The sequence below is a fragment of the Protopterus annectens genome, chromosome 10.part0 (genome assembly GCF_019279795.1).
Source record: "Protopterus annectens isolate FY-2018-M chromosome 10.part0, PAN1.0, whole genome shotgun sequence".
NCBI lineage: Eukaryota > Metazoa > Chordata > Ceratodontiformes > Protopteridae > Protopterus > Protopterus annectens.
In genome coordinates, this window is record NC_056744.1 from 739984492 (window position 1) to 740008304 (window position 23813).

Consider the following 23813-nt stretch of genomic DNA (forward strand, 5'->3'; position numbering starts at 1 on the left):
TAGTATTTTGTACAGTTAAAATTTTGTTTTTTCAATTATAAAAGTATGAATATCTGAATCACTGTAAGGATTGTCTCTGTCCCTCAGCCTTGCTCATGTGCATCTTCCCATGTGATGGCAAGGCCTACCATCATTGGCTTGTGCACACCCAGCACATGTCCTCCTTGAAATGGCTCACTATTATGGGCAAAGCCACCACTTACCCCATGTCATTAGCCTTCCAACCGAAAACCAACTTGCTCCCTTCAAGGACAGACATGCCCATCCTCCATACCAGCTCCATCAAGTGCCAGAGCTACTACCCAAGCTTGAATTGCCTGGGTCATAGTCACTTTATCCCTCTATGCCTCAGAGCTGACTTAGTGTCCCTTGGATCATACCAAGATTAATGCTATCTTAGTCAAAATGTTTAGGGAGGTATTATAAAGGGCATTAACAGTAAAACTGCAATTCTTACCCTCCCCCATCTCCAAAGAGGTGATGAAAGCATTTGTACACGGACACTTGAGCTTCATTTCTGGCCATTATTCTATGTCATGTTGGTGTTTCAGAGTGGTGCATAAATGTAGGTGTGTGTGTGGTTTAATCTTTCTGAGGCCCTTGACATTGCAAAACTGTATCCGTTTACAAAACAGCTTGCGTGTGTGTGTGTGTGTGTGTGTGTGTGTGTGTGTGTGTGTGTGTGTGTCTGCGCATGTGTGTGTGTCTGCGCACGTGCATGTGCTTAATGTCTCTTCTGTACCTCATCTCTTAATTTTAGAATTATAACATACAGTTTCCACAACATGGCTGCCCAGTGATGGAGCACTCTGTTCCTTTCTCTTTGTGCTGAGCCTGTTTTGGATAACTTCCCTGCAGCTCAACAGTCAGTGAAGTGTTTATGTATATCACTTTATTGCAGTGCTCAAGATGTCATACGGAAATATGATTATAAAAGGAAAGCAAAGTTGCACTGCAGTGTAATTAGTAGCAGCATCTGCACACACCCTTATTTAATAACCGTGATGTTTTGAATGGTGAGATTTAGATCCTTTGGATCATACTCCTTAACTGGATTAGTCTGTGGTAAATGGAGAAAGAGCAAGCCTCAAGATGGTTGGCAAACACTGGTGTTTGTGGCAAATCACCAGGTTTGTCAACGTGGTGTAGCATTATGAGTAACATTGCTATTGCACTGTGTTCCTGTAATAGAACCATTTGATGTCCTTGGAAACACTGGAGTAGGTGTTTGCGAGCATTTTTGATACAGAAGTATATGTACTGAAGCTTTGTAGTTCCTTTTCTTCTACTGAAGTACACTAGCAAGTGAGCTGAATCTGTTGAGGATACTCCCCTAGTCAGTTGTAGGTAAATGACATCACTGTAGTGAAGTTTTCCTCTGATGGAGTTGAAGCCCCACTGATGCAGCAGACCCAGACAGTTTTTTTCTCCAGCAATAAAAATTTGGTTTAAGATGACACCTGTGATACTGAGTCATTGTCATAAAATGTGCACCAAGTTTTAGGGCATAGAGTCAAAGGGACATCCAGTGGCATAACTTAAATTACTTCTTCCCACTAGTTGCTGCTACTAGTAATCAGGATTCTTATTTGTTTATTTATTTACTTATTTTTTGTTGTCTTTAAAATATTTTGTCATGGTTTCGTGACTTGCCTGTTACATTACCATATGTGGTGTACAAAATAACACATTAAAAACAAAATAAAGAAAAATCATAATTTTTTTTTCCTCCAGTTTGATGACACTGAGGTTAAATGGTGATTTTTAACCTTTGTGATATCAGTTGAGGGGAAGATGCGTGAATGTCCACAGACTCTAATGGACACTAGTTAAATATGCGCCGGGACATCCATTAAAGTCTATGGACTGCCACCTTTTATGATGTCACGAAGGGAAGCTTTAAATTTATTTTGCTGTGGTTTTAATAAAACGTTTATGAAGCAGGTAAACATTACCTGAAAATCATCTCTGTCATTTAAAGCATTAATGTTGTTAACAGTGTTGTAAAGAGCCATGGCAGTGATGAAACACTGCAGGTCAGAAAAGGGGACCCAAGGCAAAAGTTCTAGTCTGAACACTCAGGCCCTATGTTCAGATTCACAGTATTTCCTCAAACCCTTTAAATTTGAATTACAAATATATGAGATGCTGTCAGCGTGTGTAGTCAACAGTCTTTATTTGTGTGATTCAGTAATGCAGAAGGTATGTATTTAGCTTAATTTCTTCTAGAATATAGTAAATGTGTATATGCATTTTTTGATAAGCTACATATGTCAACATGAGTTTCCAGCTTAATCTTCATGTTTTCTCATGCATTACTGGATAAGACACATTTTCTGTGAAGCAGGGAAAAGAAAATGTAGGAAGACAGACATATTTCTGCATATGTAGTTTTGTGTGAAACTTTTAGAATTTAAGTAAGTTGCAGTTGCAAGTGAGTTAGTGTATGAACTCTGACCTCCAATTTGGCTTTATGTGCAAGTAAGGTCTGCATAAGGAAATAATATTTTGAAATACGATATGATAGTGGAGCAGTGAACACATGGCTAGAGGTGAAGGAATAGAGATCTGTAACCTAGCCTAGAACAGGACATCTCCTGTATGTTGAGAACAGTAAATAGCTCTGGGTGAAGCTGCTTTGGGTATTGGTAAACACTAGAAACATCCATTTATAGCTGCCTACAACTAACTACAATAAAATAAATGATGGGGATTTGTTCTTTATTTACAATGCATGTAAGTTATTGTTATAGCTTGGCACCTTATGTGTTAGTTTGGGGGTTTTGATGGGCAGTCGACTTTCACAGTAAAATAATAAAAAAAAATTATGTTTTGCAAGGGGAGGGAAGCTCCCCTTGTCGCAAACAACTACATCTGTAAGTATACTTGTGTTGTAGTATGTGATAGTGTGTTTTGAACTGGAGATCATTAGGATTCATTCTACTTGATCCATGGGATGGGCTTAATGATAAAAACACCATTTGGATAGCCTTGTCTGGCTTCTGCCCAACAATCTCTGACAGTTATTTTCCTATGGATTTACATAAAGTCATATCAGTAAGTACCTTTCTGTATGTCTTACAGTCAAGATTAAACTTTCATTCATAATTAGTTTTAATTACGTCTAAACATGGTGGTGTACTTTGACTTTACTTTTTTCCCCATGCTTAGTTCTCTGTTATTTGCATGTAAATTTATTTAAATAAAAGTATATGTACCTTAAACTACTTTATCCGTCTGTGATGTCCTCATTTTAAATTAATTTTATTCTTTTTCTATTACAGAGAGCCCTACTGTTATGTTATCTGCTGGTAGTTTTTCTTCTCCTTATGAGCACCTTAGCCAGCCAGAAACAAAACGCATGGTCGAACATTACACAGCTTACCTCAGTGACAACACACGTCTTATTGCCAATCCAGGCCTCAAAGTGAGTACCTTGGAAAGAAAAAGAGAGGAGATGCAAATGAATGTGCTTTTAAGTTCATGTGGTATAGCTTTGCTAGCAGCACTGAAATTATAATAAATATGCAGGCGCAGAGTGCTACTGCATACGCAAATATTAATTTTTTCAGTGCAAAATAAGATAAAAATTCGTGATGCAAGTAGCAGAGCATCAACAGTTTTCTCCACTAGGTGTCAGCTTTTATCTGTGAAAACATATCTATAAGCTTTGAAGGCAACATTTAACAAATCTTGAAGGTAAAGTTTAAAAATCTGTTTTATCACCAGCAGAGTTTTTAGAACTTGAAAGTAAATCTTCATAAGGTTTTGAACAAATATTTGGCTGATATTGACATAAGTTTTGTTTGAAAATAAATATTTGTTATTAAAAAAAATATTTGTAATAATTTTGAGATTTAGCTGAACCCTGCAGTTACTTGGCAGACATTGTATAATTTTGTGATGCTTAGCATTCCTTCGATTTTCCAGGCTGCTTTTGTAAGGTAATAAGCAGAGGCAAAAATGTGTTGCTTATGTTGCAGATCAGCAATATGAAGGGGAAAATTGCTGTAAATGTCTAAAATGTAGCTAATATGTTCCTACTGAGAAGCTTTAGTGAGCCAAATAGTTCATTTGGTATCATTCAGAAGGCTTCTTTTGTCTGAGGCATATCTTATAAGGAAAGGCTTTTAGAAATCTTTCCTGCTGCTTTCCATCTTCTCATGCATCTCTTAAAGGAACCCTGCTATGTCTTGTTTTGTTCCACAGTTTTCTGTCAGAAATGAAGTAATGGCTACCAGTCACGTCACAGATGAATGGGTGAGACAAACGGATATGAGCAGCCTCTCCAGTTATATTGTTCGCCGTTACATAGCAACACCCAATGGGGTCCTCCGGATTTATCCTGGCTCTCTAATGGACAAAGCATTTGATCCCACTAGGAGACAGTGGTAAGTTCATAGGTTCATTATAAAGGGATTCTCGAGTCCTTTAGAATAAGGATACATTTTCTTTTCAGACACATCTCATTATTGAAACAGCTAAAAGTTGTTGTTTTTTTTTTTTGTGCTGACAACATTGTTTTTGTAATTCAAATTAAATGAAATAGCTGAAAACTTTATTATTAATGCACAGCAATTCTTTAAAGAAAGTTTAAAAGGCAAATTTGATTCTCAGGTCACATTCTGAGCCTAGCTCACAAGAAGAATAAAAAGATAACTAATGTGCAGCTTAAATTAAATTAATACACTATTAAAGCAGACAGATTTAACATAACTATGCTTGAGGTCTACCATTCTAAGAGATCATTATTGTCATTGCAGGCTTTGGACATAGATGAATGTGCAAATGTTTTTCAGATATGTTTTGCTGAATCTTGTTATCTTGTATCTTAGGTACTTGCATGCAGTGGCCAATCCTGGGCTGATAACCTTCACTGGTCCTTATCTTGATGTTGGCGGTGCCGGCTATGTTGTCACACTCAGCCATACTATTCGCTCCTCTAAGTAAGCAGACTATTTTTTGTTACCTTGAGTCTTGTACGTTTTACATAATGGCAGACATTGTATTTTTCTAAGATATTGGCTGGATTCAGCCCACAACAACTGTAATACGATAACAGAGCTGCTGTGCTCCCTTTTCTGTGAATGTTTAGGTAGTGACTTTGGCACTGACATGCCTGTTGTAAAAGTGTCATGTCAGAGATTTACATATATCGCAACATGAAATGTTTGTTGCTTTCTACCTTTATGTGATATGTACAGTGTCAATGTTTTCTTTTTCCCTTTTTCCATTTTTTTAGGGTTGAATCAGCCTCATGAAATGTAATACTTTAAAAGCAGTGAGGAATTTTGTCCCGCTGAGTTCACCCATATTATTTTCTCCCTGATTGATTATATGTCATTCCTAGGTAACACAATAGTTTGCTCTTTTTCCAGTAAGAAGTGGCTTACATCTTTCATAAATTCTGTCACAGTTTCTGAAGCCACTGCCTTCTGTGGAAGCTGCTCATGTGCCCACCACTCCCTGTTGGAAAACATACCTCCCTACATTGACCTTGAACTGTTTTTTTGCAGTGTCTATTGAAACTTCAAGGGCTGCAGTTATCATTATACCTAGCAGATGATGCATTATTCACTTTGGAATGGCAAAGCCAAAGTTAAAAGCACCCTAAGTCAATGAAAAGCAGTCCAGTTTATATTTGCATGGACATAAGTCTTTGATTTTTCTGATCATACATGTTATCATTGTACTGTACAGGTAAATTTATGTTCTCCTTCTCTCTTTTCAGCCTATTCAATTACTTCATAGAAAGTTTCAGACAAATCATGTCAGACTTCCCCGCATGGCAACAACAGAAATGATTTCCCTTACTTTATGAATTGTCAGTAGGACTGCCTCGTCTTCTCCCTTTCTTTGAGATCTGCTGTATGAAAATGATGGCCACTTTTGAAAGTGGTATGGATTTTACACATAGGTTCTTGAGGTCTTCAGTCAGACTTGCTTACTGCATGTGTGAATAGGAAAATGCAGTTTGGGCATTTTTTATTAAGGCCATTCTTTGCAAGTTGTTCATTTTCCGTGAAAAACTATTTTTAACTGCTGTTGCTCAGAGCTTCAGGCACTTTGACATGGATAGCCTTTTTCACAGAGGAAAATTCAGTGTTCTACAATCATACAGTTTCGCCTAAGGAGTTGTTTTAATTTAGGGTAGGTCATGCTGTCCGACTACCATTGTGTTTCTTGGAGTGTAGAATTCTGTGTATTCAAACATTTTTAGACCTTAGTTTGTCAAACTGTAGTGTAGCAGGTATGCAGAACTGGAGGAGTTTAATTCTCATGGCTCTTGTGTGTGACATTTATAGGGGTCACAGGCTGGTGATGGCTTTGTGTAGCAGGGCAGACTAGAAATGGTATTGCTTAAGTAGTGTGTAAAGGTTCACATTTTACACTTTGTCTTAAATAATTGTGGTTCTCACTTGAAATTTGTACATCACATGCTATACATTGGCAGACCATCATAGGCTTTTGCAAACTTTGCTTTTTAAATTCTTATAATCCTTTCTTCAGTAGTGTTGATGCTGAGTAAAAAAGTTATTACTCTTGCATATTTCCTGTTAATTATCCTCCTTTTGACAGCAGAATGATTAACTGCTGTTTAGAGTAGATGAATGATGTTGTATGATACCATTTCATAATATTACTTGCACTACAGTTATGTTTCAGTAATGGGGAAAAAGTAGGTTTTAAGCACCTTCCAGTTGATGTCCTTCTATTTCACTGTTGCAGTATTCTTCACCATAAGGATCTCCTGCCAAGGATATCCCACCATCCCGCCAGTATAGAAAAGCCTTTAGATCTTGTACAAGGCTGCATGTCACCTTTATGCTCTACATCCTGAATGGGGACAAAGTTACCAAGAACTTTTCTGCCGCCAGTCTGAAAGCATCATCGCTAGTTGGTCTGAACGCCCTTTTGCTATGCTGAATACCTAGTCCTGAGATAAGTGCCCCATTGGAATCTTTTTTCTTTTGGTCTTATTCTCTTTTGGTTACCTAGAGTTCATGTCATCCAGGAAGGGCAAATGTCAGTGTGTGGGGCAGATTCCCCATAAGGATCGTCACAAACACTGTCTTTTTTTGTCTGGATGCGTCCCATGAGCATACGTCCTGTAGCAGTTGTACATGAGGCTCTTAGAAGTTGGTTGTCTTCCTTGGCCATCTATTTCAAGAACCAGAGGCTTAAACTGTTGGCCTAGGATAGCATTGTGGACTCTAATTGAGGTATCGTTAAATAAGAAGAAGACCAACAAATTTCTGCCAGATTCTTTGGTTGTCCAGCTTCCACAGGATGTTTCTGTAGAAGTGGGTCATAGCTCTTTAGGCTGGCCGGTGTATACATTGGATTCTTCTGTCAGGACCCCATTTTTCTGGAATGGATCTTTCCTTTTGCACATCCTCTGAGGCTTCGTAGGCATCTGCTCCATATGTTGAGGGGGAACAGCGGTTGATCATCTTGGAGATCCCTAAAGGGATTCTGCAGATTCTGGTCAGGGAAGAGGATCTAGGTACTCTTAATTAATCTTGTCAAAGGTCGGACCCCCCCGGTGTTTGTTAGGGCTAATATCCCTACTACAAAAAAGCAGAAGACTAAGCATACTTGTGTACACCCTAAGGATCCTAAAAGGGAATGGCAGGGGTTTACTCAGGATCTGTTTAATGCTTTAATGGCCCTGAAGCCTCCCCAAAGGGGTTCTGTGCCTTCTCCCCCCTTGGATTTCAACTCCTTCCAAAAGGACTAGGGAACTTTATTCCTCAAATGAGGATTCAAGAATCTAATGATGGGTCCTTGTCTTACTCTTCCCAGATGCCTTCACTTTTGGCTTATGGTTCTGATAAAGAGAGTCAGTTAGTTCTGAGTCTCTTTTTGAGGAATTGTCTTTTGGCGACACTATAGCTAGAATGGTGGAATACTTTACGTAGGATTATTCTCAAGTGTATGATAGAGGAAAAGGTATTATGAACTGCTTCAGGTGGACACTCCTAAACCTTCTTCAGTACCTGCTGTGTTGGCTGCTTTGTTAGACACCTTTATAGCTGCTTTTAAGTCTCTTGATTCTTAGCTTCCTGCTCCAAAGGACAAGGTTCCTGAGGATTGTCAATTCTTATTTAACTGTCCTTCTACTAACGCTGCTGTGCTGTCAGTCTCCTCTGAAAAGCCTTCTAAACTTTTGCTCTCTTCCAAGATTTTGACTTCAGGTAAGGATAGTGCAAATGGAGAGAATTGATGAGAAGATTTATACTGCTTCTACTTTGGGCTTTCAGGCCATCAGTTACCAGACCCATATGACCAGATATGATCTGGCATTGACTACCTGGCTTGTCAGGTTCTTTCTGATCCCCCTGATTCTAAGACAAAATCTTCTCCTCTTTCTATTTTGAGTTCTACCTGTCAGGTGGCTCATCACTCTATTTAAGTGTAGCTGTGATACCCTGATTCATTTTCCAGAGCTGTTGCCTTTGGGTCTGTCATGGGGTCATTATGCAGTAATGCAAGTCATTATGTCTTTCTTGGCTTCACCTGCAGTCATTACCTGAAGACATTAGGCCAAGGTTGCTGAATGCACCTTTGGATAATAAAAATCTCTTTGGGACTGCTGCTGCTGATATGTTTAAGTCCCATCAAGAAAAGGTCAAGGCTGTAAAGGACCTTAAAGTTATTTTTATCTCTCTTCCAGAGGAATTATTCTACTAGGCCTTCTTTTATTCATAGGCAGCCTCATCAGGCCACTAAAAGCAGGAAGAGTGGTAGGTGAGCTCCCCCTGCTAAGTCTTCTCAGGTTTCTGTAGCCCAGAAGTCTTATTTTATCTGACAAGCCTGCTTCTCTTTGACATCTTGCCTTCCCTACCCCTCGGCCATTTTTCCTTGTCTGTTCTACTCTCCCTTTGTCTTCCAAACTGGCATCTGTTGACCTTGGATTCTTAGGCTCTATCATCTGTCAAGGTTACTTCAGGTTTTGAAGCCTGTCTCTCCTTTTTCAGGAATTCCACAGCCTCCTCTAGAACAACTTCCCATTTCTCAGAGGTCCTTGGGTCCCTGCTGGACCAGGGAACTATTCAACCTGTCCCTTCTTCCCAAGTAGGAAAGGGGTTTTACTCCAGGATATTCCTGGTTCCTCAAAAGGAAGGCACTTGGAGAAATATTCTGGGTCTCTCCTTGCTCAACACCTTTCTTAAGGGTCCTTTTTTGGATGCTTAGTCTTCGAACCCTGTTTATGAGGGTGTGGTGGTGCAGCAATTAGCGTTGTCGCCTCACAGCAAGAGGTTCTCCGGTTCAGTTCTCGGCTGGAGCACCTTCTGTGCGGAGTCTGCATGTCCTCCCCATGGTCGAGTGAATTTAAAGACATGCAGCTAGGTGCGAGCGTGTGTGGGTGTGCCTTCTTTGAAGGTTGGGCACTGGGCTGTCAACGTGACACCATAAAAATTCAACTGCCAATCATTAGCTAACCAGAGTTCTGCTGTGGTGACCCCTAACTGGGAAAAGCCAAATGACAGTAGTACTCTTTGAACCCTGATTCCTCTCTTAACACCCCAGGCTTTTCTGGTGTCCTTGGATCTGAAGGATGCTTGCCTTCATATTCCTATTCCCCCTCTTTTCAGGACGTTTTTAAGTTTCTGTGTTTCTTCCTCTCATTTTCATTTCTGTACTTTGCCCTTTGGCCTTTCTACTGCCCCAAGGGTATTCACAAAATGCTTGGCTCCTGTGATTACCATTTGCAGTCTCCAAGGTATTCAGATTTTTCCTTTATCTAGATGACCTGTTGCTTCAGGCACCTTCTATTAGTTGCCTGTTACAGGATCTGGAGTTCTCCATTTCTCTTCTTCAAAGCCTGGGGTTCACTGTCAACTTCCAAACATCTGTCCTGATTCCTCCTCAAGATCATGTATTCCTGGGTTGCAGGATTCAGACACTGTCAATGTTGGCTTCTCTTCCACCTCCAAAAGTTCTGTCCTTGACAGCTTTCTTTGTCTCTTCTGCCTGCTATTCCAGCCAGAGAGGTTCTTCAAGCCCTGGGATTCATGGCCTTTTCTATTCCAATACTCCCTGTTGCCAGATTGCACATGCGGAAGCTTCAATGCTACCTCAAGTCAGTTTGACTTCAGCATTGCCACCCTCTGGATTTCAGTGTCTCTCTCCTTCCTTGCCTGATGCAGGAATTTAAGTGGTGTATTCAGCAACTTACCCTCAACCCTTCAGGCTTTTCACCCCACTCTGTCTCCAGACCTTCTGAAGATTTACACAGGCAACGCAACAGTGATGTGGTATGTCAAACAAGGGGGTACAGAGTCTTACTTTCTTTGCTGGGTGGCTCTTCAGGCCTGGGATCCAGCTGTCATTATTAGTTAACTCTTTAGGCAGTGTTTATGCCTTCAGAGCGCAATCTAGTTGCATATGGCTTTGAGCAGATCCAAAACACAGGCTTACAAATGGATGTTTCACAGAGATGTGTTTCAGTACATATTCCATAGGTGGGGTGTGCCATGTGATCTGGCGTGGACAACAGACACCCTTTCTTTTCCTGGGAAGGGGATGTTTCCCGTATGCCTTCCTTCCCCTTCCCCTACTTCCATGAGTCAGCTGGACTCTCCAAAAATCTTGCTAGTGACTCCCTTTTGGCCAAGACAGCACTGGTTCTGCCTCATAATGCATCCGGCCAAGGGTAGTCACCTCCTAAAGTTACCTCACAGGTTGGACCTCCTCACACAGGACAAAGGTTCACTCATCAACTGACACTGTTGTTGATAGGGTTTTGATCCCTTTTAGGCACCTCTTTTCTGAAGATGTGCTCAGGGTTTTACTGGAGGCAAGAAAAACTGCAACTAGAATGTCCGAATTGAAGATATTTTCTGGCTGGTGCCATGCTCACAACCAGGATCCTTTTTCAGTGGTGGTCACTTTAGTTCTCTCCTATTTGTGTAAGTTGCTCCAGTCTGGCTTGGCCAATTATTCTGTAAAGACCCATTTACCAGTAATTTCTACCTGTCTGCCCCTGAATCCTCCTTGCTAAGTTTGATGTCTGACAGTTTTTTAAAGGTATCCTTCATCTTAGACCCCCCCAAGGAAGCCCATTCCTCCTCCATGGGACCTTAATTTGTTTTAGAAAAATTGACCCAAACTTCTTTTGAGTCTGCAGGTTTAGCTTCTCTGCAACATTGTACCTGGAAGACTGTCTTATTGCTTGTTTGTACTTCTGCTTGGGGGATTTCTGAGCTTCAGGCCCTTATGGACATTCTTCCATTTTTTTTCACAGGGACAGGGTATCCCTGTGTACTAATCCTTCTTGTATGCCCAGTGTGGTTAATGAATTGTCTTTGAATCAAGCAGTACAATGCCTTTCCTTTTTTCCCTCTTCCCAGACTGCTAGTGAGAGGGTCCTACATACCTTAGATTTGCACAGACAGTTGAAGGATTGTTTGGATAAAACTAAGGTCAATCTTAAGTCTGACCAGCTTTTTGTTTACTTTCATTCCAGGTCATTGGGATTGGTTGTTTCTAAGCAAACCTCTCCTCCTGGATATCCAAGGCCATTTACTTTTGTTATTCTTTTCATTGAAAATGTCTGTCTTCTTTTGTTAGAGCTCACTTTACTAGGGCTGTTGCCTCTTCTGGTGCTTTCTTTCATGGCTTGGACACCAATTCCATCCTTGAAGCTGCTTACCTGATCTTCAGTGCTTACCTTTACTAAGCATTATAAATTGGATATGGTTTCTTGAGCCAGAGCAGGTTTTGCTCAAGCTGTTCTGCATAGGTTTGTTGAGGACTCTTCTCAGCCTTCCACCTCCCAATCCTTTTCTTGAGCTTTTGTACTCTCCCTACTGTGAAGAATACTTCAACAGTGATATAGAAGGAAATAGCACAGTTGTGTAAAATCTTACTGTGATGATGTGAGGTATTGCCAGCTATGCCAAGAGAAGTAGGGCAGTGGATGTGTCACATATGCCATCATAGCTTGCTGGAATTTTGTAAAGAATTATATGACATTTGTGTGTCAAACTGATTTGTACAGATGCTTTTGTTGAAAATGTATTTGTAAAGCTGTTTGTGTTAAAAAAAAATGTACGAACAGTGGGTCCTGCTAGACGTAAAAAAAATACACCTGTATTGTAACTGTTGAAATGAATATATTGTAACAAAGGATACTGGAAGAGAAGAGGTTAATCTCAGTCCGATTAACTTTGAAAAATAGTCTGAAATTAAATTGCCTGGTTTAGGCCATAAAGATTGTATCTTACAGTTCTGATTGCAGCCAGAGATGAAATGTCTGTGAAAACCAGGACTATGAATCCTACTGTATTGTCCTTAAGGGTGAACTAATTGCTACCCTGGATGAGTAGAAGTTTTGAAATGGTTTTATAGCTTACAGATGCTGTTACACATCTCAACAAAGCTCTATCTGTGTGTATGGTAACATATATGTGCTAAATTCTAGCTCAATTTCTAGCAAAGGGGCTAGTGTCGGAACCAGAGTCAGATGGCCAGCTGTATGTCATGTCATTCTGTAATCCAGTACTGAAATAATATTTTAATAGTAAATGAGACAGAAGTATCAGGGCACTCTGTTTTGGAACTGACAAGACCACTTGCCTACTTCATTTTGCCTTGTAATTCTTTAGATCAGTCAGGAAAGTGTAGTGAGATGAGCTAAGTACTGTTTTGCTGTATCTGTGTGAATCTATCCATCTATTTTTATTTTTAATATTTCCTGTGTTTGTATATTGTAAATGGATATTTACTATTTTCATGTTCTTTAATTATTTATTATTAAATATATTTAAAATGTTCATTGTGACTGGTCTTTTAGAGAATATTTTAACCTTTAGGAGTACTTATATTTATTTGGTGACACTGTGGCCACTCCTGAAAGCCTTGCTGCATTGGTCAAACACTATCATTTGCATTAGTATTAATTTTACTCAGTATAATTTGGTACCCTTGAAAGAGCCTTAGAGTAGCTGGCTTTGGAATGTTCTGGTGGCAGTACCTACCTTATAGCCTGGGAAGAGGGACATAGCTTGTAAATCTGTGCCAGCTTTTCCCAGTTGTGTGCATGCTTGTGAAAATAAAATCTCAGTGTGTGTGTGTCATCTACTTGGAGCAGGGACACAGAGCACTGGTTTCACAGAGAGGGTGTTGGACAACTTGGCTTGGAACACTTAACTGTGGACTCAGTTCTACAGCTGTGTCAGTGGGGAGTCTTATTGTGGGCCTGAAGAGAGAGAGGGAAACCCAGCCCCCAGACTGCATGTGTTCCCTGTGTGCTTTTAAGGGAAATCTTGCTTGGTGCAGGGAGCTGCATCTGGAAGTACTGTGTATCTGTTTTTATTCCAAGTGAACATCCCTTACCAGTGTCAGTGGTGAGGACTGAGATTCCTTGATTACTGGACTAGAAGAGGGACATCACACTTACAATAACAGTAGATGCCCTTTTCTTAACTGTTGCAATATTCACTCCCTCCCTCCATCCCCTTTTTTCTTCTGATCTTTCTTTTGGTTTTCCTCCTGGACAAAGGGTTTCCCTTTTCCATCTGTATTTTCTTCTTCTAGATGTGCATAGCCTCTTTTGCCCTATGGAGACGGTTCTCTACCGGGACAATTCAGTTCTGAATAACTTCATTTGTACATCACCTTAATGCCCTGCATCCTGAACCTGGACCATACTTGTGAGATACGGTGCACTCAAGATCTAAAGGCTGTGGTATACTGCCTGGACATTGGGCTATCCTTGGCAGGATGTCCATACAATGAAGAATACTGCACCAGTGAAGAGAAGGACACCTACAGTTATAGTAAGATTATACACAACTGTACTTTCCAAGTTGTATGTGAAAAATATTATAAATAATAGTATCTGGTATAGGACTGTAAATTGCAACTTTTTACCTCTTCCGAGCTTTCCACTGAAAGAGTCTTGTATAGAAATGTACTTGCAGCGACCAGTCTTAAGACATTACACTGTCTCCGGAAAACTACTTTAGAGGAGGTAACATCTGATCTAACATGTACAACTCTCATTGATGTTTGGCATTTTTTTTTTTTTTGGAAGTAGTCCCACTCAGTGAGAGTCACATTTCTGTTACGGCATATACCTTGACATAATAAAGTCATTACTTAAATATACTTATCGCTTGCCAGTACTCGCTAGTTCTTTTGCGCTACTTATAGAGTTTGGATTACAGACTTTGCTATTGCCAGTTAAAAGTACTTGTATTTGCACATCCTTCTGTTTTCTTCTAAGTTATTTATGTTATTTGAAAATGTATGTGAATCCTGGACTAGGAAATGGAAGGAAGCTCCTTTCTCAATTGATGGAAGAGTACCTCTCATGGCCTTCTTCCTCAAGGTATTTGGAGGTTTGCTGATGACCTAGTCCACAAAGAGGTGAGTCTGATTTTTGCATGTCTTCCCAGTCTTCATAAGGATGGAGATTGTCCCTGTTGGTAGAGTCTTGTACTCATTCAAGTCAGCATTTGACAAGAGGACATGAAGGGAGGTAGTTTTGGGATGCTTACAGCAGACATTCCTAGACCAAGTGGCTTGGCCTGAGTCCATATAGCCTGATCTTTTTGGAGGGGGAGGGTTAAATTCTTCATTTCTGCATTTTTGTCCTTTGGGACTAGGATTCTTCTCCAGAGACTCCCTATCCCTGATCCAGTAGTAGGTCATAGTTGAGGAATGGACCTCTGCGTGAGCCTGCACCAGGGTCTGTGTCCCATGTACATGATAACAAATGGTTGTTTGATTCTTAGAGGGGAGCGTGTGTCACACATTTGAGACTGCACCTTTAGGGACTTTATTGTAATGCTAGTGGCAGGTCTGCTCAGGTGTCTCTTCCCTCATAATCCACTTGTGCACCTGTTGTGTGTTTGTAGGAACCTGTCTGCGATCCCTTGTTTGAGGAAGCATCACAGAGGTGAGGCAGTTGTTAAGGCTTGCTTGTTTTGCTGCTTCTGCAGCCCCCAAGTTGATTGGATTAATTTCCTGTCTGACTATCCTGAAACTGACACCTTTGTAACTAATGCATTCTGTTTGTAGTCCCAAGGACCACAGCCCTTTTCTCCCTTGTATGACAAGGACTCTAAAGCATTTGACAGGTCTTCTGTCATGTTGAGGCTTAGAAGCCACAGCTCTTTATAGCTGTTCAAATTTTAGTCCTTCATGATGGAACCAGTTCTGAGAAGGCTGAGAGACCTTCTGGAGTTTGAGGAAGACCTATTTCAGCTCCTAGCTGTGGTTTCTCAGGCTGAATCCTAGGTTGCCTTCTGTAACTTGAATTGTGAAATTGAGAAGATACTTTATGTAGGACTGCAGGCTTGGTCACGTGCCTGCACAAAATGGTGTGTGTGTGTGTGTGTGTGTGTGTGTGTGTGTGTGTGTGTGTGTGTGTATATATGTACTTCAGAAGCTCAAACTTTATATGGTCAAGACCATAAGATTGAAGTTTTGAAAGTTCGAACAGTTTAAATGGAGATCACTGTACAGCATGGAACAGGACATTTATCATTCTCTTCAGTGTAGTGCACTCTTGCAGTTGGTATATTTAATTAGAAGAGGGTGTGGGGGGGTGCAAGAGAGTTTGCTCCCCCTGCATAAACATAACATTTTTTATTGATGTTTCGAACTTTCAAAACTTCAATGTTATAGTCTCGACCATATGAAGTTCGAAGTTTTGAAAGTTCGAGCTTCCAAAGTAGATCCCTATATATATATATATATATATATATATATATATATATATATGTGTGTGTGTGTGTGTGTGTGTGTGTGTGTGTGTGATATATATATATATATATATATATATATATATATATTGTGTAAATTGTAAATAATTATATATATATATATATATATATATATATATATATATGTAAATAATTATATATATACACACACACACACACACACACACACACACACACACACACACACAGTATATCACTTGGATGCACACTGGTTGCCAAATATTCAGTGTTATTTTTTTCATTTTGTAGTAATTCTAGTCAGTAGGGGTGAAGTGGTTGGCACAAGTGACTAGTGTGTTACATCACAATATGCATCATCAGTGGCAAATGGTTGTTTCCATGGAACGTCAGTAGAAAAAAATGCCAAATAGTAACTGTTTAAAAAGAGGAGCCCAGTTATAAGAACCATCATTGAGAGTCCCATCATGAATCAAATAATCAGGTGATATGATATCATAAGTATGCATCGGTATTTCCTTAAAAAAAAAAAACTTGTGAAAACAGGAAGTTTAAACATTTTTCATTCAAATCAGTAGTCTTAGCTTAACATCTGTTCTAAAACTGCTTGTATTTATAAAACTGTTTTCCTTTTTCTTGCTAAACTTCTTTTTTAAGACCAGTAAAATGAAGTAGCACCACCAAGGAATAAATGTTCCTGCGATGTAAAAAATAAAAATAATAATGTAGAAGGTATGGAACATCCACAGGAACAAGCCACAGCTAACAAAAAGTCTTTCTGTAGTATGAAGTCTCTCCACTGTTGTAGTATAAATCTCCTGGTGCAAACACAATTCTGTTAATCACACCATATAGTCGAGTAAAACACTTTTAACAAAATGGTAAGCGCTTTCACCTATAAGGCTTCTTCAGACCAAATAAATGTAAACAAACATTCAGCCTCTCTTATATAGGCCTCCTCATGTATTATTCATTAATTCAGTAAAATTACATTTCATGGGCTATAAAAATGTATGACTAAATATATAGTTACATGAGACAATACTTCTATAGTAATTCATGTTCTTACAAAAATCTTCCATGTTAAAACCAATCCTTAAAATATCTCTTGCTATTAAGAAGCTGATCATAGCAATATATAAAAACAATGAAAGCACTTTCAAGAATAATGCATTGTATCTAAATACAGACCAAATAAATATGTTGAATAAATAAATGAATAAATAAATAACAATTCATACATATATATATAAAACTCAAAATGAATCTGATAAATATATACATATAAAATCTATGTTTAAGTAAAAAATGTATATAAAATATATGTGTGTGTGGGTGTGTGTGTGTAAAAAAAGGGGGGGGTATTTTATTTAATAGACTTGAGTCTCCTATTTTGTAGGGCCGGTTTGAGGGGTACTTTATCATTGAGTACCGGTCTCTTATCTGCTCTAAGCTTTATGATCCATTTAGTCTCACAGCCTTCCGTAAAGTTTTTTACATCTCCTCCTCTATAACTCGGAGTAATAACTTGTATAACAGTAAACTTAAAACAATGGAGTGGACCCGCTTCTAGTGTATGTCTAGCTAATACATTATGTTCAGATTTAAGGCGTATGTGGTAAAAATGTGTTAAAATGTGTATGTGTGGATGTTCCATACCTTCTACATTAAACTTCTTTTTTTAATCATTTACTTTGTAAAGGATTTGAAAATTAGTTTTCTTCAGATGTTAAAATCTATTGAAGTTAATTACTATAAATTTTTACACTTCCCTTTTTATTGGCTTTGTAGGCATTTAATATTTTGTATTTTGTGCAGAATTTAAGGTACTAATAGGGAAATATGATGTATTCTGCGTAACCTTATACACATGAGAACTGTGAGAACAGTTGGTAAGGTACAAACACATAGATCATTTGGAGCTGTCAAGTACATGTGCTAGATAGACGGTAACTTTTCAGACTCTATAGTCTGATTTTATTGTAGCAGGCATTATTGAAAGCAAAGTATGAATACCTAACAGAAGAGGGCAGCATTTACTGTGCTAGAAATTTCATTCCTTTTTCAAGCTGCTACAGTCTGGCCAAAGCAGGAAAAAAAAAAAAAAAACGTAATCAAGGGAACATCCAGATAGAGACTTCGGTAGCCATAATTTTCATTAGTTAAAGCTTTTTTTTATGAATGCATATATACAGTAATTTTGTTTGCAGCATAATTTTATGAATTAGCATACAGGTATCTATTATATAGTTTTTTTCTTTTTTAATTTGTGTGTGTGTGTGGTGAGCAAAGAATTCATTTGAACTGTTTACTGTTATGTAGTTTGTCATAGACTCATATCTTGAATTCACAGAATCATAGAAAATGCAAGGTGACTAGGTCATGTGGCCATTTATGTCTTGCCAATACCCACCCACAGACCTTACCTCACTTCTTTAAGGAGAGATAGGCCAATCATGCCATGGGTGGAGTGGAAGTTTGTTTCAGAGAAGGAGTGTTTATTATGTCACAAATCTGTCTGACTGTCCACTGTGATTTGTTTTATTTGCTGAATCAGGTTCAGATCTCTGGTCCTAGTGTTTGGTGGACTGTTTGATTTGTGGAGATACAAGAGGTCTTGAACTGATGGATCCATAATGGCCCAAAACACGAGGCACAGATTGCCTATAAGGAGTCTGTAGATCACTGAATACAGTGACAGAGCCTCCAGCCTTTTTTTTTTTTTTTCGAACCTCTGTGGTCTCTCTAACTGCCTGATATGTCTAGAAAGATGCAAACCACAGGGGCCATTATATTCTATGATGAGCCTGATTGCTGTAGAGTTTAAAGGGATAAGGACTTTAGATCTAGAGGAAATACCCTTTGCAATGTGTGTGCCTTTTAAAAGGATTTCCTAACCACTGTTGCAACATGAATGTCAAATGAGAGGGAACTATCTGCCCATTTTCCAAAGTCTGTCACATCTTTATTTTGGATTGTGATGTTGTCTGTACTGTAAGTGGTTTTGAGGTATTATTTACAAAATGCAACAATATTCCACTCTTTTAGCATTTCCTTTTATCCCATTTTCTGAGCATATGCCACAGCATGTAAAAGTTCAAGTTTTAGTTTCTACATGTCAGAATGGGAGTCGGAGATGAGTCATCCCAGTTTACAGTCATCTGCAAACTTGGTTAACCAGAGGGTCTGTTTTTTTTTTATTTGGAGATCTGAAGTATGTGCCGAATAGTGGAGGAGCTAGTACGGATCCCCAACGGACTCTTGGTTACCTTCATGTTCTATGAGGATGCACCTGCCACTGTCACTGTATGGATTCTGTCCCATCAGCCAGTTTACCTATGCAAGTACATTGGGACCAGTTTGGAGCACATTTACCTTTTTAGTTGTGTTAGCATGTGGTTTGTCTGCATAAGCTTTGGTGAGGTCATGATACGTTGTACTGACAGCAATGACCACTGCCACAGATTATGTTAATCTTTCAAAGGGATTGCATTACTCTGTCAAAGTTGTTTACCAGATTCATTTGACAGGATCTATTCTTAACAAAGCCAGACTGCTGTGGGTCATGTCTTAAAAGATTTGTGTAATATTTTTCATATTGTGGTTTATGACGTCAGTTATGACCTGTCCTATGGCCTTGCAGATGAGGCTTCACAGTGTAAAGTGCATGTAGTTTCTGGGGTCTGTGTTGGAGCCTTCATTGTAAAGTGGCATCACAATTGCTCTGCACCATACCTCCTGGACAAAGCCAGAGGCTAAGCTGTGGTTGAATAGCTATACGAGCAGACCAGTACATATGTGTATTGCTGTTCAGCAGACAGCTGGGTATGTTATCAAGTCCCACAGATTATGTTTTTTTTTTGTTTTGGAAAGTACTTTTAGAAAGTCTTCTAGGTAATGACAGGGAGTTTGAAATTCTTTAGAACATGGATGTTTTGTATATTGCTCCTTTCCTTACTGTAAAAGAACAGATGTCCTTCAAGGATGCATCTGCAGTCCTAACAAATGGGTTGTCCTGGCCTCAGGCAGCCCTTCGGTCGGCCGGATTCCAAAGTCTGGGTCTGGCCTCGGCTGATGTCGCACTTCACCCGACGTCATAGCTGCAGTTCAGCGGGTATAAAGGCATCAGCCGACGCCATCTTCCCCAGTCTTTCTTGCCGCGTGGCGCCCGAAGCAGAAGCTGTTCGCAAGTGCCGGTCAGTCAGAACCAGAGATTGCTACTACCGAAGACTTCTAAAAAGCTAAGTACCCCGTTGGGGACTCTTTCTTGCCTCAGCCGATGTCAGAAAAAGTGAATAACTGTTTAACTTGTGGGAAACAAATACCTCATAAAGATTTCCACTCTTACTGCCTACCTTGTTTAGGCCCAGACCACGACGTAGCAGCCTGTCTAGCCTGTGCTTCTTTCAACCGACGGACACTTAGACGTCGGTCGGAATTTGCTGAGGAGTTTTTTGGCTCCGCTTTTGCTTACAACATGCCGTCGGAAACTCCGACTTCACAATTAGCTAAAAAGCGCAAGGAAAAGGACCAACACTCGTGGTCCGCGGTTTCGGCTGAAACCGCGGTTAAGTCAACCGCGAGTGTCTCTGTTTCGGCTGAAACCGAGCCCTCGGTTCTTCCTTCGGCCGAAAGCTTGCCTCCCACCGAGGCCTCATCCAGCATGGCTGAATCTGCTACTGAAATTCCACCTGCTCTTACAGGTTCACAGGATTTATCTGATACTATCCCTTTAGATATATCCACTCCTGCACGTGGAGCTGCTAGGCCCCCTGCATCCATGTCGATTAAGGCTTTTGCCAGGGCTAAAGCAGCAAAATCAACCAAGACTGTGCCTACTAAGACCCCCTCTCACAGGCCTAGCTCTAGTACTCAAATGCTTAGTCTAGCAGAGGATCTCATTTCTTTGATCAGGGGATCCCAACCTCACCCTGACAGGGCCTCTCACCCACCTCCAGAGAAGAGGCCTAGAGCAGAGCCCCTGAGCCAGTTTCTTCAGATTACTCTTCTGATGATTCAGAAAATACAAACCCTCCAGAAGGCCCTTATTCTCCTTATGAGGACTCTGATGCAGAAGACTCCATTCCTTCTGCCTCTCCGCCTGAGGAATTTTCTTTTGGGGAAACCTTGCATGCTATGAGGGAACAATTTCAATGGCAGGGCCAGGATTTTTCAGACTCTAGGAAAAGGCTTAGGACCTTTTTGCATTTGCCACAGCATAGGCCTTTAGCCATTCCTCCAGTACTTACTGTTGTGGATGATGCATTTAATGATGCTTGTACTGCCCTGATTCACTTCCTCCGGCCCTGCTAAGCCCGACAGGTACTACAGGGTTCCGGACACACATTATCATTTGTATAAGGCTCCTTTTGCAGATCCTGAAACTATTTCACAGGGACACAAGGCTTTAGCAGCTACCTCTGCCAAAAACCCCCTCCCCTCTGAAAGGGAATCTAGGGCCTTAGAGAGATGGGGTAAAAAAGTTTATACTTCTGCTACTCTTTCGGCTAGGGCCTTAAACTGTCAATTCCACATGATTCAGTATCAGGAATTTGTTAGACCAGTTAACTAAAAAACTGTCCTCGCCTGAACCATTAGACAAAAAGTCTCTTCAGGAAATGGTACATAACATACAGCAGGTCAGTAATCATTCCTTAAAATGCGGCTATGATGCACTGGAGGCTTCCTTTAGATCAGCTATGACTGGTACAGTGATCAGAAGGCATGCATGGTTAAAAGAGCAGTCCTTACCAGACCATGTAAAATCAAAGCTCCTGGATGCTCCCATGGATAAGCATAATTTGTTTGGCTCACCTGCACAGCAGGTGCTGAAGAAGGTGGAAGAGAAAGCAAAATCTGTCCAGACAGTCAAGGATTTCTTACAGGTCCAGCCTCCAAGGTTTAGTAGGAACTGGCCTTCCAAGAATTGGTCCTTTCCAGACACCACCAGAGCACAGAGAGGCAGGAATAGGCCCAAGAGGCAGGGGTCAATCCAGAGGTGCCTACAGGGGACGCCAGTGGCAGCCTAACAACCAGCAGTACTGCCACAGATCCAGCCACTACCACTTCCACAGGACAATCACAGTGACTTGGCTCTGAGACCGCCTACCAGGGAACAACTAGATGCACCTTTAGGCGGAAAGCTAGCCTTATTTTCAGTAAACTGGCATTACATCACAGGAGACAAATGGATTTTACAGACAATAGACAAAGGTTACAGGTTTCACTTCCATACTCTACCAAGGAAGAGAGGAATGCCAAACCTACCTCCAAATCAAAAGGCAAATGCTCTAGAACAAATAGACAACTTAATAAGGATGAGAGCTATAGAAAAGGTACCGTCTATGGAACAAGGGCAAGGATTTTACTCCAGACTTTTCCTGGTGCCAAGAAAAGAAAACCAATGGAGACCTATTCTAGACGTGTCCACTCTGAACACATATCTCATTGTTCCAAAATTCAAGATGCTGACCCTACAGCAGCTTCTTCCCATGCTGGGCAAGGAGTCTTGGCTGGTAAGTCTAGATCTCAAGGAGGCATACCTGCACGTCCCCATACGACCAAATTGCAGAAGATACCTCAGATTTCTTGCAGGATCAGAGCATTATCAATTCTCAGCATTGCCCTTTGGCTTATCTACTACGCCCAGAGTATTCACGAAATGCCTGGCATCAGTAATTGCTCATTGCAGGCTTCAGGGAATTCAAATTTACCCTTACCTGGACGACTGCCTGTTACAAGCGGACAACAAAAACAAATTAGCAAAAGATTTGAAAAAGGTCATTCATCTGCTACAAGCCCTGGAATACACAGTCAATATAAAAAAGTCAAGGCTGATACCATCCCAGAGGATAACTTTCTTGGGTGCAGAACTGGACACATCAAATCAAATGGCATCCCTCACAGCAGAAAAGCAGAAGCACCTTCCTCTCTATTTCATGGCATTAACAACGCAGAACCAGCTAACAGCAAGGAAAGTCCTGCAAGCCCTGGGTTACATGGCATCCTGCATAATATTGATTCCACATGCCAGACTACATATGAGGAAGTTGCAATGGTACCTGAGGAATTTATGGTCTCAGCACAAGCACAGCCTAGAAACCCAAATTCCAATAATTCCATGCCTGAAGCAAGAATTCCAATGGTGGGCTCAGGCCTGTCAATTGAACAAAGGACTGCCCTTCCACAGCCCTCAACCAAGCCAGACTATCACCACGGACGCCTCAGACCTCGGTTGGGGGCACACATGCTGGACAAGTGCATACAAGGCTTATGGACTCAAGACCAGCTGAACCTACACATAAATCAAAAGGAGATGCTGGCAGTAAAACTGGCAATTCAGACATTCAGACTGTTTCTTCAACAGGGCCAATTGCTGATAAGGACGGACAACACCACAGTTATGTGGTACATCAACAAACAGGGAGGCACACATTCATACCCTCTATGCCGGATGGCAATGGACCTCTGGAATGTGGCCCTGAGCTTCAACATTCAGCTCCAGGCAATATTTGTACCAGGAAAACAAAATATACTAGCAGACATCCTATGCAGAACTACCACGGATGCCCACGAATGGATGCTGCATCCAGACTTCTTCAAATCCATTACAAGGAAATGGGGACTACCAGAAATAGACTTATTCGCATCCCCACACAACCACCAATTGAAAAAATTCGGCACAAGGACATACCACCCTCTGGCTTGGAAGGTGGACTCCCTATCTTTCAGTTGGGAAAACCTGACAGCATATGCATTCCCACCTCTTCCTTTGATGCACAAGGTGCTATTGAAGATCAAAGAAGATCGTCCAAGGATCATCCTGATAGCTCCAGACTGGCCGAGGCAGCATTGGTACCCATTACTGAGGAGTATGTCTTGGGAACAAATATGGCCTCTGCCCCTAGTTCCCTTAGTGCTAACACAGAACAACTTCAAAACCCTGCATCCAAACTTAAAAACGTTGCAGCTAGCTGCCTGGAACATTGCATAAGACAAAATAACCCAGATTTATCTCAAAGGGTTAAAGACATTATCTTGGAGGCTCGCAGAACCTCAACAAGGAAAACTTATTCAGCAAAATGGAAAAGATATCTCATTTGGAGTGCAGCTAAA

At 40.5% G+C, this 23813-nt stretch overlaps 1 protein-coding gene across 1 annotated transcript in view; it reads left to right on the forward strand.

The window, feature by feature from the left end:
- The window catches only part of CACHD1 (cache domain containing 1), a 1377863-nt gene that overhangs the window by 1133571 nt on the left and 220479 nt on the right, over positions 1–23813 (forward strand). The window contains exons 14-16 of the mRNA XM_044085560.1: positions 3285–3427; positions 4210–4391; positions 4836–4946. Of these exons, the coding sequence (XP_043941495.1) occupies positions 3285–3427; positions 4210–4391; positions 4836–4946 (436 nt within the window). The remainder of the gene's footprint in view (positions 1–3284; positions 3428–4209; positions 4392–4835; positions 4947–23813) is intronic.